Below are 19,029 nucleotides of genomic sequence, written 5' to 3'. Positions count from 1 at the left end.
AAATTAATCAGCATCTTATGCTCACCAAAGCTGCATTTATTTGATCAAAATGCTGTAAATACGGTAAAATTGTGAAAATATTATTGCATTTTAAAATAACTCAGGATTCTTTGATAAATAGAAAGAAAAGCAATTATTTGAAACAAATCTTTTGTAACATTATAAATGTCTTAACTATCATTTTGATCAATTTAATGCATGCTTGCTAAATAAAAGCATTCATTTATTTTAAAAAGTCGTACTGACCCACAACGGTTGAACAGTAGCCTATTTTAGACTGTTCATTGACCATGTTCATATCAAGTAATTTCACTGCATTGCTTTTTGTAAAAAACTGTGCTTTAGTGACTGATGATCAACATAAGTAAAACCATAATGATATATTCGTATTCCATGTTTTGTTTTGTTTTGTTTTTTCACATTTTACAATGATACCTTTTAGGGCGTCCTCAAGGATTAGGGGTGACTGAAGTATCTCTGCCAAAGGTCAAAGCAGAACACAACCTCTCATTGCCCATAGACATTGACAGACACCCTTTCTCCCAATATGCCAACACAGTCCTGAAGGTAAGCTGTTAATGTGAAGTTTCACCTGTTTAGAACTTGAAAAACATGCAAAGTTCCTTCTTAGTTTTACGGTCTTCCACTTCATATATAATTGTCATATATGTGAATCTGTTTAATGAATTTGTTACATCAATTATCTGTTTTTATCTCCATTAGGACGGATGGTGCCAACCGCAGGGTTACCCACTTCAGAAGCCTTTGACATCTCTGGACACTGATGATGCCCGTACAGCTCTAGAAATCTATAAACTGGTCAGTGCAATGTCTAAAAACATCTTGACACATATAGCAATGTGTTTTATATAGCAGAAGTTCAACATAAACCTTTAACCGGGTATGAAATGTTCGAATTTAAACTAATCCTTCCTAATCTATGCTCTTCCTTAGATCCTGCGTTTCACAGGCGACTCGGATCTGATTGGCTGGCAAGAGCAGATGTTGGGGAACTACATTGTGGAGAAGAGCCAAACTCGGCCTAGCATGCGAGATGAGATTCTATCCCAACTGGTCTACCTCACTTGGGATGGGGATAAAGAGGAGAGTGTCCTGCGGGGCTGGTTGCTCCTGGCCTGCTGTCTGAGTGCCTTCACACCATCTCCTGCCCTGGAGAAACCCTTGCTCAAGTATGTCTTCAGTCATAGTGTCACAAACCCAAAATAGAAAAAAAAAAGTCACCTTAGGGACTGGTTCACATTCATCATAATTTAACATTCCACATTATCTACTTGTTGAGAAATTGTACTAACACTTTTATCCTGTATTAAACAGAAATTTGCTTGCATTTACAACTACATGTCTACTAAAGTAGAAGGTTATTGACTTAAATCACTGCAGACTGATACAACGTTGCCATTGATTTATTATTCAAATGAACGTTTCATAAATAAACTGGACGGATTGTCCCATTGAAATATGGTGGAATTACAAAGTCAAATTCCATATTGATCAATAGATAAATAGTGGCAGACAGAAGTCATTCTTCAAAATGAAAAATATTGTGTTTTAATGATTGTCAGGTATGTGTCCGACCGGGGTCCAGGGGAGTACCGCTCTCTGTGCCAGCACAAGCTCCTCACATCCCTCCAGCTCCCCTCTCCTGCCTGCAGGCAGCACCCTCCGAGTCAACTTGAGTGGACAGCCAATCAGAGAAGGGGAAAGATGGTGGTGGAGGTCAACACTTTCATTGGTGAGGATTGCAGGTTTTTTTTGTAGTACCTGATAACTGGAGTAACTACTGGGTTCCCAGTTGCACTACTCATTCCAAGAGAATAAATGATATTAAATATGTTGTAAATGTGTTGTGAGAGTATTGATTTTATTTGATGTTTGCTGTTTTTGGTTTTTAGAGGAAAGGTTAACAGTGGAGGTGGAGTCTTGGACCACAGGGGAACAACTGGCTTCTTGGCTTCTTAGCTACAGGTAGATAAAAATGTCTTTTTTTGTGGGTGATTTTTTTTTTTTTTTAAACAACCAAGTAATTTTTCTCCCCAAATATTTTTTAACATGAAGAAAAAAGGCCTATTTTGTACAACCTTTAAGATGATGTGACAAAACAAGTTTATTTAAATATTATGTATTACCATTGTAATACATTCTCAAACGTTTAACCATGTAAAACTCTGTATGTTAAAATTAATTCAAGATACTGTGTTTCCTGACTTTGCTGAAATATTTTTTTAATGTTTTTATATGATTAAGTTTATTGAATCAGGCTCTGTTCTTTTGATATATTGCATGTTCAGATATTCATACAACAAAATACTAATGTCGTATTTCTTTCTGTCAGAGGTCTGACTGAAGCTACACAGGGTTGGTCTGTGTCTCTGTTGGCTGGGGAGGGCTGGACCGACCTGGCAGGCTGTGACTTTGTCATGGATCTCCTGGCTGGAGTGGAGGATGATGTGCCCCTAGGTCACCCACCTGCTCAAACCGATTACCTGTTTAGTGACGCAAGCGACAGGTACGCCTCTGTGGGACTCGAAGCTGACAGTTCAATCAAAAGAGTCTGTGAAATTATAGTTTAATTCCTTCTATTAATCCATTTTCTCTTGTTGTCAGGATGGCAACCACAGACCTGGATGACTTTATACCACCTGCTCCCCCTATGCAGGCCCCTGGTCTCCCCTCCTTTGAAGCATCTCCATGGGACACCTATGAACCCTCTTCCACATCCCGGGGTGAGTGTCCAACCATTACAAGGAAACTGGGTGTAAATTCTGAGTCATTGCTCTGTAACATAGCTTTGCAGAGGGATCATCAAAGAAATCAAAGTGAATGAAAGCTACAGTATGAGGGTTGGAAACTGGCTCACCCTGTAGAGTAAATAAAATGACTGTTTCACTCTGACAAAAGGACACTCCTGCAACAATCTTTCTTTTAGGATCTCGTGGTCGGCCGATGGATGCTTATGTTGATGATCTCTTTGATCCTGTGTTTGATCAAGGTCCTCCGGTCAGTATCGTCCAGTTCAAAAACATACATATTATTGTGCAGTTTTTAGTCATACTGACAGCTACTTTGAATTCACCATTAAACAACTTATTTTAGTGAATTATAAATGAAATGTGTGCTTGTGCTGTCTTTCTTTAAAATAAATGCCAATGAAGATTTTTTAGATATTTATAAATGGTTTAATAGATTTTTAATGGATTTTTTTACATATTCGTTTTACATTATTTTCAGAGATTTATTTATAGATTTAAAATAGGATAAATGGTGTCCCTCCCATTTATCCTATTTTAAATCTATAAATAAATCTTACCACTAGTGTAAGTTACCACTTACCACTTACCAATAGTGTGCTTACCACTAGGCTACATAAATATATTATTCATTAAGCCAGCGAAGATTGCATAACTTTTGCACTTATTAACTCTGAGGTCTTCTTGTATTGCCTTTTATCTTTGAGGGCTGGCCTGAGGACTTATTATCTGCATTTTTATTGTTTTTTTTATTGATAGGACTTTGAACGGATGGCCATGCTGAATCGCAGAATGAGAGGAGGAGGAGGTATGATGCCCAGCATGTACACCGGAGCAGGTACAGTTTGTATATGTCTTTGATTTGTGTGTAGTGGTCGATATCAGCAATATTCATGCTGATATTTAGAGAGCAGTATTATTAATGCTGATAAAGGTAAAACAATTTAAAGTTAAGAAGATGGCTGAATTTACAATATTACACAATTTATTTACATATTATTATATATAAATATAATATAATTATTATCACTGTCACGCTTAGTTTTGGTTTGCCTGTGTTCCTTTGTTCTACTTTTCCCACCATAATCAGTAACCATGGATATTAATTGAATCATCACAGCTGTTCATTATTTAGTTCATCACGATGTGTATTTAAGTTCCTTACCTTCACTCATTCTTGGTCCGTTACTGTTCATGCATGGCACACTGTCTCAAGTTGTTGGCTTATTTTTAATATAGACTGTCGTTATTTGTACCTTATTTTTCATCATTGGACTCAAACCGTTACAGAATTCCGGAACAAAAAAGGATTATGGCTCAAGTCAAACAGTTTATTGCCCTTGCCCATGCTGGGCTTCCATTGTTAGAATTTTCACTTCGCTTTTGCAAGATCGCCGAACAAACAGATTTTGATGATGAGATTTTAAAGTCTCTTTTCTGGATAAATCTGATGAACCAATGAAACTGACTAACATGGAGAGAATCAGTTTTCTGGTGTCTGCAGTGTGCCTACCCTGAACTGATAACATCTGGTACAGTCACTGCAGACTCACCACACAGCCAAGCTCAGAGCCCAGCCAACCACACGGATTACAAGCCAGAGCCCACCGCAGACGGGGAGCTTACGCCTGCCAGTTACCCTGAGCCAGAGCCAATGCTCGCTAAGGAGCCTGCAGCCACGTCTGACCAGGTGTGTGAGCAGGCAACATCTGTGACAGAGGGGACATTAATGGAGCTGGACACTGACGAGTGCTTGATAGACTGGGAAATGGAGGTAATGCTTCCCACCCTGCCCTGCCCTGTACTTTTTGGACCTTTATCCTCGCCACTGGTCCTGCCCAGGCACTCTGGCTCCGCTTCGGACACTCATTGCTGCGGTTCCGTATCGGCCTCCTGGACCATCAGTGTCGGCCGTCCCCATTTGCTCTCCATCTGCGCCCTGGGATCCACTTCCTATGGCTTCATCTCCGTTAATCATCCCCCGGGTGTCATCAGCCAAAGCTCCACCATGGCTCCTCCCCCCATTGATTCCACCGTGGGCTATCATCCTGGATGTGCTTTGGACCACCACCTGGCCAGTCCTCCTATCCTCGCCTCCCTGGGTCCTCCCATCATCATTGCCACCCTGGTTCCTTCCACCAGGGCTCCGTCTTTCACCAGTCCTTCGTCCACCCCCTGAACCACTTCCCTGGTTCCTTCCAAACTAAAAATAAACCAAAATAAAATTCTGAAAATGTGCTCTATCAACTATCCAATGACAAAATGATTTATCTTGACACTAGTATTTATTTTGTAGCTGTAAAGTTTAACCCTCCTGTTACCCATCATTTAGGAATGCCAATGAATCCTGCCATGGCTGGCTATGGCACTCCAATGATGCCAAACATGATGAATGCTACCATGCCTATGATGCAGCCCATGCAACGTAAGCATCCCTGCTGCTCATGTTGTGCTTCTCTAATAGCATGATCTGTTAAATGTTTACCCTCTACCCTGCTTGTTCTGGACTTAGCTATGATGATGCAAAGTGCCATGCCACAAGCCATGCCACAAGCCATGCCTGCCGCCGCACCGGCTATCAATACACAGCAAATGGCTGCTCAACAGCAGGCCTTTATCAATCAACAGGCTCAGCTTCTAGTGAGTTCACCTCAAAAAAATGAATTTATATAGTTTATATATATATATATATATATTTAATATTACATCTTTTTATATATATATATATATAACATTATAATGATTTCTCATATCACATCACTGCTTTGGACCTAAAAAAGTATTTTTTTCCCTACAGGCTCAGCAGATGACCATGCAGGCAATGACACTGTCCCAGAAGCAACAGCAGGAAGAGATGCGAAAACGTGAGAAGGAGTCACAGAGAAAGTCACCACGCCAGCGACGGCGCTCTCCTCCACGTGCACGTTCACCTTCACGCTCGCGCTCACCGTCACCCAAACCCCGAAGCCGCCCCCAGGCAGAGAGAACCGTCCCTCAGACTGCGAAAAAAGCCCCAGAGCCCCCTCCAAAGCCCCACAGCCCTGAGGTAAAGGAACGGTTTTGACCAGTGCCTGTGTTTACTATTACTCTATAGTATAGTAATTAAATGCTTCAGTTTCTTGCTTCTTAATGTTTTCTTTAAGGCGCAGCCTAAAACAGATGTGGATCTTAAGGCCCCGGAAGATCAAGGGTCCTTTCAAGAGAAGAGGAAGTTTTTTCAAAAGATTGGTGAGTGGACACTGTCAAATCAAAATCGTTAAAATGGCTAAAATAAGTATCAAAATTGCATAAGAGATAAGATTTTCACTATCTTTATGCATCTCAGGTACGTCAGAAGCACGCCCAAAATCTGCACCAAAGGTTGCTAAGCCACTGATATACGCCACTCCACCGATGTCCCAACCCAAATCACCTCCTCCAGTAAAGACTGAAGGTCGATATTTGTTTTCTGCTTTTTTCTTTTCTTTTCCATTCACAATACCTAGAACAAGTGGTTCATTCTTTATTTAAATTCACATTTATGTAATTATAATGTATTCTTTAGTATGTATTAGGGCTGGGTGATAAAATGATAACAATAATTATCGCAATACAATTTTCCTCTATAAAATGATAACAAAAGTTTGATATGTGTTTGATATAATGTTTATGTACTATGCAAATAATGCAGCACAAGCGTGCTGCAGACCGTCGGCAGTACCAATTTGGCTAACTAAGTGCGAGCTTAGAGCAAATGCACATCTCAATCATGCGACCACGACACAGTGCTGTGAGATCCAGTGAAAACTTTTCCAGTTCAGTGCAGAGTTCTCCCATACAAACCACAAATCAAATGCCTCATGATTTAAACTAGTTTAAAGCCAGATGAAACAACTCTGACATTCTCAATAGCACTGATGTGGAAAACAGGAGAAACATTTAGCCAAAACAATACAGCGAGAAGGCATTTCAATCCACAAGTCGCCAACATTTATCATGATTTACTGTAGTAACACTAACCTAAACCATGGGATTGTGGCAGAAATGTGGGATATTCATATAGAATTTTTATTATATTATTAATGCAAACATGTATTAAAGTAGGAAAGGAATATAATTACAGTATTTTTATCATTAAGCTATAGCAGTTTTTGTTTATTTGTATGATACAAAATTTCTTTAGGCTACTGTTTTCATAACAAATACCATAGAAACAATGCTTGGACTTACCTGTGGTTAACATGATCCAAATACTATGGAAGAACAAATGTTACCCTATAAAAATGAACAATTTTTGTTACAATTGTTACAATTTTTACAGATGTTACTGTTTTTGTTAATAAAATAAAAAAATCTGCACCCTAACTCAAGCTACTGTCAAATGTGCATTTCTAAGAGACAAAACATGAAAATGATATTTTGTGAAATGTTCGCCCGTTTGAAAAGTGTCTTGTTCTGATGATGAAACCACAATGAACTGTATGGTTTCTGCAACTTGAATATAGTTTTGACATTTATCGCGATAAATGATATATATAATTATAATTATTATAGATATATATATATAATTATTGATATCGACTGATATGAAAAATGCTTTCGTGATAATTTTTTATAGCCATCATCTAAAATTATGTATCTGGAAGCTCATAAACTCTTCTTCACACAGTGAAACCATTCCCAGAACCTCCTAAAAATCAAGAACCTGAACCAGAATCTCCAGAACCCACATCTCCTAAACCAGAACCTACCAGCAACATTAGAGAGATCATTAAGCTGTACCAGAATCGGCCCACTCCAGAACCTAAAGCCTACGAGCCTGTCAGGTGGGCCAAGAATTGACTCTGATTACTTTCCTTAATCATGTTCCTTGTCACATTATTGAGAAGCAATATGTTGCTCCACCTAGAGATCACTCTTCACAATCTAATCAATTCCCAATGGATAAAATCAAGTCCAGCCCTAATTTTTTCTCATGTGTCCCGTTTCTCTCTGAAATACGTTGCATTACGGAAGCAAAATGGGCTGCAAACTGTGATTCACATTGACTTAACTGTTACTGAAAACTTGCATAATATTGTGCTGCTTTGATCACTTTAAGAGGTGTAAGAGACTGGAAGAGGTGGAATAATGTGAACTTTAATCTTCACAGGGTTCCAGCCAAGCACTTTATAAAGAAAAATGACCCCAAAGAAGAGGCACTGGCCATTCTCAAAGCTCGGGGACCTGTCTCTAACCAGAAGGTAGATGATACTGACAAGTGGCAAGCCATAATGCAGTGATTTGTCTTTAATTTCTGACCTTTTTGAGCTTGAATTCAGTGTCAAGGATGCAAAAGTTTATGCATTATGCATTCATGCTGTAGAAACAGTGGAAAGAGATGCCTCCTCCGGCCCCTGAGTCCCATGCCCCTCGCCCTATCTCCAATGAAATGAAACAGAAGCAGCGTTCACTAGCTGATCTCTTCGGCTCGCAGCGCTCGCAGGCTCTGCCTCGAGTTCGTGACCCCATCCCTCCTCCACCTCCCAGCATCCCTGACCCGCCACCGATGCCTGCACCTGGACTTAGTAAGTGATGTCACATATTATTTATGGATCATTCCTAATATATGAATCAAATATCTTTTGATATATTGGATAAAATATTAAATTTAATTTACACTTTTAAAAGATTGAAATAATGTTATTTAGTTTTATTTAATCACAATTAGCGCAATTAACTGAACATGGCTTGACATGGTTTGTCCCCAGTATTCCAGGTGTAGTTAAAACTTGCAATTTAAAAAGAAATATATAGTTACAAAAAGATTAAGAAATAATCCAGATGTTTCTTGTTATATTTATTTATGAAAATCAAAATATTCTAGGTGTTGAAAAACTAATAATTTATTAAGAATTTAAGAATATGTATGTTTTTTCTTCATTATTTCCTTTCTGTATTTGAAATATGCCAGGTGTTGAGAACTTGTAATTTGTTAAAGAAATTTTAAACATAGATTAAGAAATATTCCAGGTGTTTATTTTCCTTTGTCTAATTGAAACATTACAGGTGCTGGGAAAACTATGAATGTAAAAAGAAATGTAAAAAATGTTATTAAGAAATAATCTACATATTTTCCCTTTTTTTCTATTTTGCAGTCAAAATATTCCATGTGTTGATAAATTAGTAATTTATTAAGTATTTAAGAAAATGTAATAAACATATTCCAGGTCTTTCTTCAATCAAAACCTTTCAAACTATAAGTGTTTTCTTTCCAAAATGCTCAATTTATCTTTGCATCCTGTTAGTCTTTTGTAAAATACACTGGTGTGCACTTTTATAGAAATACTTTAATTTGCAACAAGCATATTCAAATTTTAAAACTTCAAGAGTTCAGAAGGCACTGCGCATCAGGAATGAACTACATGCAAATTTAAGGTAATCCGAATGCATTTGCCAATATAATGGTGGCACGCAGGACGAGGCCGAGAGCTGTGGGAACGGTGCGAGGCCGGTGGCGCGAGTGTTAATTAGCATCACCCACACGCCGCACCATCTTCAAGTTCTCACGAAGGACCTCCAGGAGGATAAATGAGGAACGACTACAGTGAAGGAGGAGAGAGGACCGGGCCTGGAACATTTATGTTGTGGTTTTAATATGTTTCTATGCGGCAGTTGTCCATGAGGGGCTGACGCTTTACTTTCTTTTTGTGTTTGTTTATCTTTGGATTAAAGTTTGTTCCTTCTTCCCTGAACAACTAACCTTGTTACAATAATCTTATGTACTAATTTCTAACCCTCTATGTGTTTCTAAAGATCAGTTCAGCCAGATGGCAGAGGAGGAGAGCGTTCGCTCCCAATTGCACAGATTCTCTGCCAGCGTCTACTTCTCCTACCCCAATATGCCTGCCAAACTCTTCCTGCGCAAGGAGGTATTTAAGTCAAGACTGTTTTATGTGACTGCATGACTGATGGCCTCCTACACAGTTATCACAGCTGTTTCAGCCCTACTTATGTGTATTCATTTTATTTGTGCTGTCTTGTACGCAGCTATTTTATCCCAGAGAAAAATTCAACCACCCATACATCCTTAATTTACTCTGCGAGCAGGTCAGTAGCAAACATTTGCAATGCCAATGTTGTGTATAGAATTCAAAGTTTCAAAATGTAAGATATTTTATACTATTTAGTTTACATTAAATTCTGGGCCACACAGTATCCACTGTTTTTGTGAACTGCAGATCATGCGAGACACTTACTCGGATTCTTGTCTGAGGATTTCACGTGAGGAGCGGCGTAAAATGAAAGACCTGTTGGGTATGTCAGATGCATAATATTAAAGCCATACCAGTCTAATAATAATTCAAATAAACTTTTATGAATAACTGAACATGGTTTATTTGTGTTTCTTTCCGTCTTTATCACCAGCGAGCTTCCGTATCGGAACCAATATCAGTTCTCTAGATGATGATGCCATGAAGAAAAGAATTGTCATGGCAGCAAGAGACAACTGGTCTAATTACTTTTCACGTCTCTTTAATGTGAAGGTGAAATAAAAATACTTGGCTTTTCTTACATAAATATGCAAACAGAAATTTGTTAAGCAGTCTGAAATGTGTATGCTTTAACAGCTGGGGAATGGAGATGCACAGGTTCTGGGAGTGTCTCATCGAGGAATCAGACTGCTGAAGGTGGCCAGAGCTTCAGGCATAAATCCCAAACACCTCAAACTGCTCCACAGCTACAGGTACAGAACATATGAGGAGATGGAAATGTCCTCAAATCATTCCTCAGATGATTTATTTACGCTATTGTTCAAAAGTTTGGGGTCTGTACGATTTTTTAATGTGAAAGAAGTCTCTTATGCTCACTAAGGCTGTGTTTATTTGATCAAAAATACAGTAAAAACTGTAATATTGTAAAATATTATTACAATTTAAAATAACTGTTTCTAGTATTTTACTATATTTTAAAATGTAATTTATTCATGTGATGGAAAAAAAATGTCAGCATCATTACTCCAGTCTTCAGTGTTACATGATCATTCAGAAATCATTCTAATATGCTGATTTGGTGCTCAAGAAACATTTAGTTTATTATCAATGATGAAAATAGTTACATTTTTTGGAAACCATGATACACTGTGATACATCTTTGATAAATAATAAGAAAACAACAGCTTTAACAGCATAAGCATAATGTATTATGAGTATAAATGTCTTTTGATCAATTTAATGTGTTCTTGGTGAATAAAAGTATTAATTTCTTACTGACCCCAAAGTCAAGTGTTGCAATTTATGTATTCATATGTTGTTACTGTTCAGTTACTCACAGATGTTGTCGGTACAGCAGCAAGAGGCTCGAAAAGTTGTGATCACTTTGAGTAATGAAGAATTGGAACTTCACTCCCAACAGGCTCCACAGATCGCTGCTGTGATTCATCTCTTCCTCATGGAGCTGATAAAGGTGCTCAGTTAGTCATACTAGCCTCAACACCGATGTAGCTTTAGTTTTTCACTTAAAGTCAACATTAAATCAAAATGGAATTTTTACAAGCATAAAAGGTCCATCATCTATTGTCAATAGTGTAGCCATATATAAAGCACAACCAAGCAGCTTTCTTGAACCTGTTGTGAGACCTGAGAGGGGAAATCTTTCGTCCTCACACTAAATTTTAGATCATGCGGATTCCTATTAACGTGGCCTGTGAAATTTTTCTGAAAGTGACCGCACCTTAATTTCCCCTGTTATCTTGAATAAAGTTCTCTGATTCTCCATTTGCAGAACTCAGACTATGTGATCGCTGTGAAGAGCTATGTAACAGATGACAAGAGCTTGCTGAGCTTTCACAGAGGCGATGTCATCAAACTGTTAACCATGGACGGACTCAGTGATGGTGAGAAGAGTACCTGAGAAAACCATTTGGGACCATTTGGGATCGAAGCCTTTCCTTAAAACTACTATGTGTCATTTCTACTCCGTTTGCGACAAACATGTTCAAAACAAAATAGTTTTAAAACAGATTTCCCTGTCTTACATTGTTTAGTAAAACATATATTCCCAGCCCAAACTCATAACATCGGTTGAGCCAAAACTTTTTCTAATTTCTTAACACACTAAGGATACAATCAGATTCAAGTTGTATTTGTTAACATTAGTTAATGCACTGTGAACTAACATGAAAAAGCAATGAACAGCTGTATTTTTAACTAAAGTTAACAAAGATTAACAAATACTGTAACAAATGTATTGCTCATGGTTAGTTCATGTTAATTAATACATTAACTAAAATTAACAAATGAGACCTTATTGTAAAGTGTTACCAATGTATATATCTCAGCTAACAGGGAAAGCTCTTAGAACTTTGGCTAATGTTCTGGCTTGGTTCACTATGAATAAATGTTCTTCCAGTAATGTTAATAGAACATTAGTTCAAAGTTATCTGATCTTTAATAACGCTATCAAAACATTAGCACAACATTTTTATTTATACATCATTCATGGAATGTTTTTATGAATCATTTTAGTTGGACGTTAGTCTAAATGTTTTTAAACGTTACTACTAAAATGGTTCAAATGGTTCAGAGAACATTCCAAATTAACGTTCCCATAAAACTTGCAAAATTATCAAATAGAGAAAACATTACCTCTATATTTTATCTAACGTTCACATAACCAAGACATTTTTTTTTTTAAACATTTTAAAAAACTGGACTTATTCAAAGTTCTAAGAATGTAATGAGAACGTTAGCAAAATGTTCTTAGAACACATTTTTGTTAGCTGGGATATTGAATATCACTTGTGTATATGATTGATTAAGTTGTACAGCATAAAGCATAAAGGTGTTTTTTGCAGGATGGATGTTTGGTTCCAGTGGGGGCCGTTCTGGACTCTTCCCGTTGGACGTCACTCAGCCTTGTGCCCCACCAGACTACCACAGCAACAACATGGAGCGGCAGCTTGAGCGAAAAAAGAGTATGAGACTCACCGGCTCTTCCCCCAACGTACCTGCCAATGGCCCCGTCACCAACATTCCTGTCTATGGCACTGTGACCAACGGACCTGTCAATGGCTCCGTCTCCAACACCCCTGTTGCCCGCTCCGTGGCTGCCAGCAGTGAATACAGTGTGGAGGTGGCATCCATCCGCAGATCTGAATCAGAACGTCAGCATCATATCATGACTGAGTTTGCTAGGAAGTTCTTCACAGATTCTATCACCAGGTAAAGAAATCAAACTTCAAACAGATGAAATTATCCATAAAATTGTTTTGCATCAAACTCCACTGAACACTGATCTGTTTCTCTCTTTTCTCAGACCAAACATGAAAGACAAAAATCTAAATGAGATGGTGGAATACACTCCGGTACGTATGCATCTCTTAGTCTCTCACTCTGTATATGCTGGTATTTTATGAGTTTGTTTGATTCTTTTTGCTTGCTGTGTTTTCTTTTATTAGAATCCCATTCAGGAATCACTGATCCTTTTCTCAGACAATGATCTCAATCGTCTGGGTTCTCAAAACTTCATGTGTAAGTGAACAAATGTTATCACAGACATAATGTAAACTCACCCATTATAACAGCATACGTTTTGTAAAAGTCAGTGGGTCTCCTAAAATAAAATCAGTACCCCAAAGAGCAAAGGGGTCTTGTTTATTTTTTGCGATAGTGACCGACTGACTGTGCATTATCCCACTTTTTACATGGCTATTTAAATTAGTAATATATATATATATATATATATATATATATATATATATATATATATATATATATACATATGTATGTATAAATTAAAAATGAAATAAATGTATGTAGGTTAAAAGATAAAAAAAAGCAAAAGCGGTCATTATTTTTTGTTGTTGTTATACCCAAAATATTTTATCACAGATTGACCAATCAGAGTAAAGTATAATAAAGAGTATAAAGCAATTAAAGTAATAAAGAGAGCAAGTATTTGACCCAACGATCTCTTTGTAGTTTTGATGCAGTTTATGTTGGATCAGCCTATGAAGAAAAATCAGACAGAGAGTGACTGTGTTAACTTCATTTTGCAGGTGAGCTTTCCCTCCAAATGTAGAGCATATTCGTTTGAGAGGTATTGTGAATTTGTACATCTGTAACATGACAACTTGTTTTGGTTTAGCTGGGAAAAGAGAAGGAGTTCCTCAGGGATGAGATCTACTGTCAGGTCATCAAGCAGACCACCAAACACCCAGTCAAGTGAGTGATATTGTTCAAAAGTTTGTGGGTAGTAAGTTGTAAATTTTTTTTAATACTTTCAAGGACATTTTAAATTAATCAAAAGTGACAGTAAAGACATTTACCGGTATAGTGTTTCTTTTTCAAATAAATGCTTTCTGTTTATTAATGAATCCTGAAAACTGTATCACAGTTTTCACACAAACTATTTAGCAAATGTTTTCTAAATTTATAATAAAATTAAGTTATGTTTCTTGAGCACCACATCAGCATATTAGAATGATTTCTGAATCAACATAATAATGATGAGTAATGATGCTGAAAATTCAGTTTTTCCATCACAGGAATAAATTACATTATATTAAAATAGAAAACACAATTGTAATAATATTTCATAATGTTGGTACTTGGTAGACATAAAGAGAATTCTTTCAAGAACGTTAAAAAAATCTTACCGACCCCAAACTTTTGAATAGTAGTATATATTTTTTTCTGATTTTGTAGGGAGAACTGCACCCGTGGCTGGCGTTTGTTCAGTCTGGTGACTGGATTCTTCCCCTGTTCCAACACTCTCCTTCTGTATTGCACCCGCCACCTGGAAACCATCATTCAGGATGCCAACCACCCTTTTCACGGTATCCTCTTCTAACATCTTATTCTGTATTTATAATGCAAACTTGCTTCAATGACCCCACCGATATGAGCCAAGTTTACATCATGTGGATTTTGCTATACAATCTGATTAGGAAGTCATTTAAACCTGTTTGTATGTACAAAAAAATAGCAGAGATTGTGATTGTGATTGTGTGCATATAATATTTGTATATAGAACTGGCAAATGTGTGTGCAATGAATCTCAGACGATCACTCAGTTTTGGAGGACGCAGGCACATCCCTTCACATTCAGAGATGGAGGCCATTTTGGTAAGTGAAAGACGGTGAAATGTTGAGCAGAGAATGTCAAGGCATGTGAAATTGTTTCTTTACCATAATATCTGAATCACATGCAGGCTGGGAGGAACTCTCGTCGGCTGCCCATCATGCTGCCTGATGGAACCAAATTTCCCTGCAAGATTCACAGCTTTAGTGTAAGAGAGGGCCCCTCTTTCCATTTTTATTATTTTAAGATTATGTGTTGTCTACATGTAGCGCTATTATGCTTTTCTATAGGTTGCATTTGAGGTGGTACAAGACTTTTGCGCTGAGATGGGTGTCCTAAATACAGCAGAAGTGAAGGAATTTTCCATCTATGCTACTAAAAAAGGGGGTAAGATGTCACTCTTATGCACACATGAATCAGTTTATGCTTTCATACTGTTCTCAAAATTTATCGCTCTCTTTAGGTGATGTGACTCGCCCAATTCACTCCGATGAGTATCTATTTGACTTCCTGCTGGATGATGGCTCGATCTCCCTCTCCTTTCATCGAATAATCTGGAAACAGCCACTCCAGTTCAGCAATGATCTTTACCTGGGGTTCCACTACCAGATGGTACAAAGTCTCTTTTGAATTCATTTTTACGTGAAACATTACGGTTTTCCTGTTTGACATTAATGAATATTCAAGATTCCAAAAGATAATAAATATGGAATGTACCTGTCAAAAGTTTGGAAACATTACATTTTTTTAATGTTTTTGAAAGAAGTCTCGTATGCTCACCAAGGCTGCATTTATTTAATAAAATATACAGTAAAAACAGTCATATGAATATTAAATATTTTAATATTAGTTTTCTATTTGTATACAATACATTTTGAAAAACGTAATTTATTCCTGTAATGGCAAAGCTGAATTTTCAGGATCATTACTCCAGTCTTCACATGATCCTTCAGAAATCATTTTTAATATGCTGATTTGCTACTCAAGAAACATTTATTGTTATTATTATCAATGTTGAAAACAGTTTTTGCTGCTAAACATTTTTGTGGAAACAACGATACCATTCATACATTTGTGGTAAGATTAAAAAAGAGAGAAATTAATAATTTTATTAAGGCGAGACACCCCAGGTGAATAGGGTAAAAAAATAAAATAATAATAATAAATATCACCATACTTCACCAGTTGATTGATTACATTAATAATTGCAAACAATTTTTCAGAAATGTTTAAATATGCAAATTAGGCACTATCTAATTAAATATGCACTCATTTGCATACATTTCTAGAACAAAAATCTGAACATTGGATCAAGTCAGGTTCAAAATTCTTGTTTAATTTTTTTTAAATATATATATATATTAGAGTCAAAGGTTTTTACAGAGAGGATTTTGGATATCTCAGTTTATCACTCCACAAATCCGAATATACTGTCAGCAGCCAAAAATAAATACATTTTCGCCATTTTGTTAGGAATTAAATGTTGTATAAAATCAGGAAAATTATATATGAACAAACCCCTCTGTAAAAACCTTCAGAATATAGATAAGAATAAAGTTTGGTGAATGTAAGTTTTACTGACGTGGAGATTTCTGGCTCAATGTAGGAGGAAAAACTCATTTTGAGAAAACGGCCTTTAAAGATAATATACTGTAATTGAAATCTACAGGTGAAAATAGATAAAGTGCTCTAAAAGATACAGTTAAAAGTATATTTTGTATGTTTTCTGTCCACTGGATGCATTAAATTGATCAAAAGTGACAGTGAAGACATTAATAATGTTCCAGAAGATTTCTATTTATAAATGCTTTACTAAATTTAATAAATGCAAATAAACGCTGTTCATTGAACTTTCTATTTATCAAAGAATCCTGAAAAAAGTATCACCATTTCCACAAAAATATTAAGCAGCACAACTGTTTTCAACGTTGATCTTATAATAATAATAATAAATGTTTCTTGAGCACCAAATCAGCATATTATCAAGGATCATGTGACTGAAGACTGGAGTAATGGCTTCTGAAAATTCAGCTTTGCCAACACATGAATCAATAACATTTTTAAAGTTCACAATATTACTGTTTTTACTGTACTGTATTTGATGGATGCCGGTCATATGTATGTTTTTCAGTTTGTGACTAATTACCGGCGAGGGAGGCTGTTGCTGCCCATGAACAGCTCTATGGTCTACCAGCAGGTGGCAGAGTTGACCGCTCTCCAACACCTTGCGCTTGGACTGACTAATCTACCATCCAAGTAATTTGATATATCTCAAGCGATGTGATGTATTATACCTAAAATTATTAATGAAACTTAGTCATTTCATTTCAACTGACTCACATCATTGCTTTAAATCTGACACTCTTGACACATATTTATTGGTAATCAATGTTCAAACATCAGCTCTGAGGTAAAGCAGTACATTCCCCAGAAGGATGGGCTCAACTCCAGTGACGAAAGGCTTCTTGCTACTATACGGGCACAGTTTTCTACCTTAGGCCCCCTCAGGACTCTTGATGCCAAAGCCCGCTTTATCAGTAAGTGAGCAAACCTGTCTAAATGTTCCCAGTCCATTTTCTGATTTTACATCTGTATTTCATATTTTCCAAACAAACTCTTTTAACTTTCCAGAGAGTGTCAGTTCGCTGCCTTTCTTTGGATTTGATATATTCACTGCTGAGAAAGTAAGTCATCGCGGCTGCCCCTCTCCCTCGCTGGTCGCCGTCAACCATGAAGTTATCACGATCCTTGATCCCAAAACACAGGTATCTGACACTCAGTATTCCTATGATGCTTTGATCATCATTGTGTGTTTTAACCATGCTCGACAACGACTAAACTATCACAAACTTCACAGAACGCATGTTTGACAGTGTCTTTAGAGGAAGTGCAGTCCTTGCGCTCAATCAGTCCCAAAAAAGACAAGCTGCAATCAGTTGAGATCAGCTTTAGTAGCCAAACTCAACCCAGGACTCTCAGCATCAGTCTAAAGCAGGTACGCATGTAGATATAATGTCATGGATATATACATGTTGTCATTTTCAAAGAGCTGGAAGTTTTTAATTAATGAGATTGCTCTTGTTTTTGATCCCTCATTTCTCCCAGGCAAAAGAACTATGCCATACCATGGCTGTGATTATGGAAGAGGTTGTGAAACCCTCCCACGGCAGCATGTCCAGTCGGGCCGGAACCCCATTTTAAACAACCGACAAATGCAAACGTCACCTAATATCCCATGACTTACCTTGAGTTCAAATGTGTCTCCTGCCATAAATCATTATAGACATTATATTTCATAAACATGTAGAAACGTTTACATATGATCAAGGCTAATTCTTACCAAGCGTTTAATTCATTATATCCAGGGTTCTCTACAAGGGATCTGTAAAAATACTAGGGGTTTGCAGCGATGTATACAGCATAAATACATTTTTGGAATGAAAATTGTAATGAACATTAATAATTTGATAAGCATTATTTAGTCTAGTAGCCTAATGTTTTTTATTTTTTATTTTTTACAAAAATGTTTAATTTAGTATCATTAAGAATTTATACCACCAAATGATTTGTGATTATATTTATTATAAGTCTGACCTGTTTTGTATATGTGTTAAAATCATGTTTAATTATTTGCGTCCAAATAAAAGGAAATGTATTAGTGAGTATAGAAATTAATCTATTTAAACTATCAAAGTGTAAAATATCTTTTGACGTGTATTTTTCATTCTTTTTCAATAAAAATCAGTGATATCTGTCCTCTTCAGAAAACCGAGAAACATTATCATTCCATTTGTGTGCAGATAAACATTTAAAGAGCACTATTTATCAATATGCATTTATTATAAACCACACATGACACTGAAGATTTGATATTCAGGGTAACTACGTCAAACAGAGGCTCCGCCCTTTGAGACAGACCGCGGCAAGCCACTGCAGAGCCAATAGGTGGAGCTTGACGTCCAGTTCCCCCTCGCTGGACTTAATAGGTGGAGCAAGATGGTGCAACCACACCCTTAACCCTACACATATCCCTATCGCTAAACATAACTCCACCCATTAGGTCCACAGAGGTGGAGCTGTACTGTCCCAGGTCAAGATCCACCCATTACATCCAGAGAGGGGGAGCTGGACGTCATATGCCACTGCAGTGAGCACCACTTGACTTCCCCGTAGTACTGACCAATCACAAATGACAAAACAAACAAATCCCGCCTCTCAG

The 19,029-nt window shown here is 37.1% G+C and overlaps 1 protein-coding gene across 1 annotated transcript in view; it reads left to right on the top strand.

Annotated features, from left to right (window-relative positions):
• Positions 1-18,574, top strand: part of myo15b (myosin XVB) — a gene marked incomplete at its 5' end in the record, with an annotated part of 33,008 nt that extends 14,434 nt beyond the window's left edge. The window contains 39 exons of the mRNA XM_079850896.1: positions 443-567; positions 724-819; positions 955-1,190; positions 1,584-1,753; positions 1,914-1,986; positions 2,354-2,527; positions 2,626-2,744; positions 2,948-3,018; positions 3,528-3,606; positions 5,101-5,193; positions 5,281-5,408; positions 5,566-5,814; positions 5,912-5,996; positions 6,094-6,201; positions 7,417-7,573; positions 7,900-7,990; positions 8,113-8,314; positions 9,543-9,658; positions 9,777-9,836; positions 9,968-10,043; positions 10,155-10,273; positions 10,358-10,473; positions 11,051-11,192; positions 11,511-11,622; positions 12,583-12,949; positions 13,044-13,092; positions 13,186-13,258; positions 13,709-13,785; positions 13,875-13,951; positions 14,435-14,565; positions 14,760-14,854; positions 14,941-15,018; positions 15,101-15,197; positions 15,274-15,422; positions 16,942-17,066; positions 17,214-17,347; positions 17,442-17,575; positions 17,668-17,805; positions 17,916-18,574. Of these exons, the coding sequence (XP_079707022.1) occupies positions 443-567; positions 724-819; positions 955-1,190; positions 1,584-1,753; positions 1,914-1,986; positions 2,354-2,527; positions 2,626-2,744; positions 2,948-3,018; positions 3,528-3,606; positions 5,101-5,193; positions 5,281-5,408; positions 5,566-5,814; positions 5,912-5,996; positions 6,094-6,201; positions 7,417-7,573; positions 7,900-7,990; positions 8,113-8,314; positions 9,543-9,658; positions 9,777-9,836; positions 9,968-10,043; positions 10,155-10,273; positions 10,358-10,473; positions 11,051-11,192; positions 11,511-11,622; positions 12,583-12,949; positions 13,044-13,092; positions 13,186-13,258; positions 13,709-13,785; positions 13,875-13,951; positions 14,435-14,565; positions 14,760-14,854; positions 14,941-15,018; positions 15,101-15,197; positions 15,274-15,422; positions 16,942-17,066; positions 17,214-17,347; positions 17,442-17,575; positions 17,668-17,805; positions 17,916-18,011 (4,817 nt within the window). The 3' untranslated portion in view covers positions 18,012-18,574. The remainder of the gene's footprint in view (positions 1-442; positions 568-723; positions 820-954; positions 1,191-1,583; positions 1,754-1,913; positions 1,987-2,353; positions 2,528-2,625; positions 2,745-2,947; positions 3,019-3,527; positions 3,607-5,100; positions 5,194-5,280; positions 5,409-5,565; positions 5,815-5,911; positions 5,997-6,093; positions 6,202-7,416; positions 7,574-7,899; positions 7,991-8,112; positions 8,315-9,542; positions 9,659-9,776; positions 9,837-9,967; positions 10,044-10,154; positions 10,274-10,357; positions 10,474-11,050; positions 11,193-11,510; positions 11,623-12,582; positions 12,950-13,043; positions 13,093-13,185; positions 13,259-13,708; positions 13,786-13,874; positions 13,952-14,434; positions 14,566-14,759; positions 14,855-14,940; positions 15,019-15,100; positions 15,198-15,273; positions 15,423-16,941; positions 17,067-17,213; positions 17,348-17,441; positions 17,576-17,667; positions 17,806-17,915) is intronic.
• Positions 18,575-19,029: the final 455 nt, after the last annotated feature.

Source organism: Squalius cephalus (assembly GCF_949319135.1).
Source record: "Squalius cephalus genome assembly, chromosome: 19".
Lineage (NCBI taxonomy): Eukaryota > Metazoa > Chordata > Actinopteri > Cypriniformes > Leuciscidae > Squalius > Squalius cephalus.
Note: the sequence above shows the minus strand (reverse complement) of the source record. Positions and strands in the feature narration are given on the sequence as shown.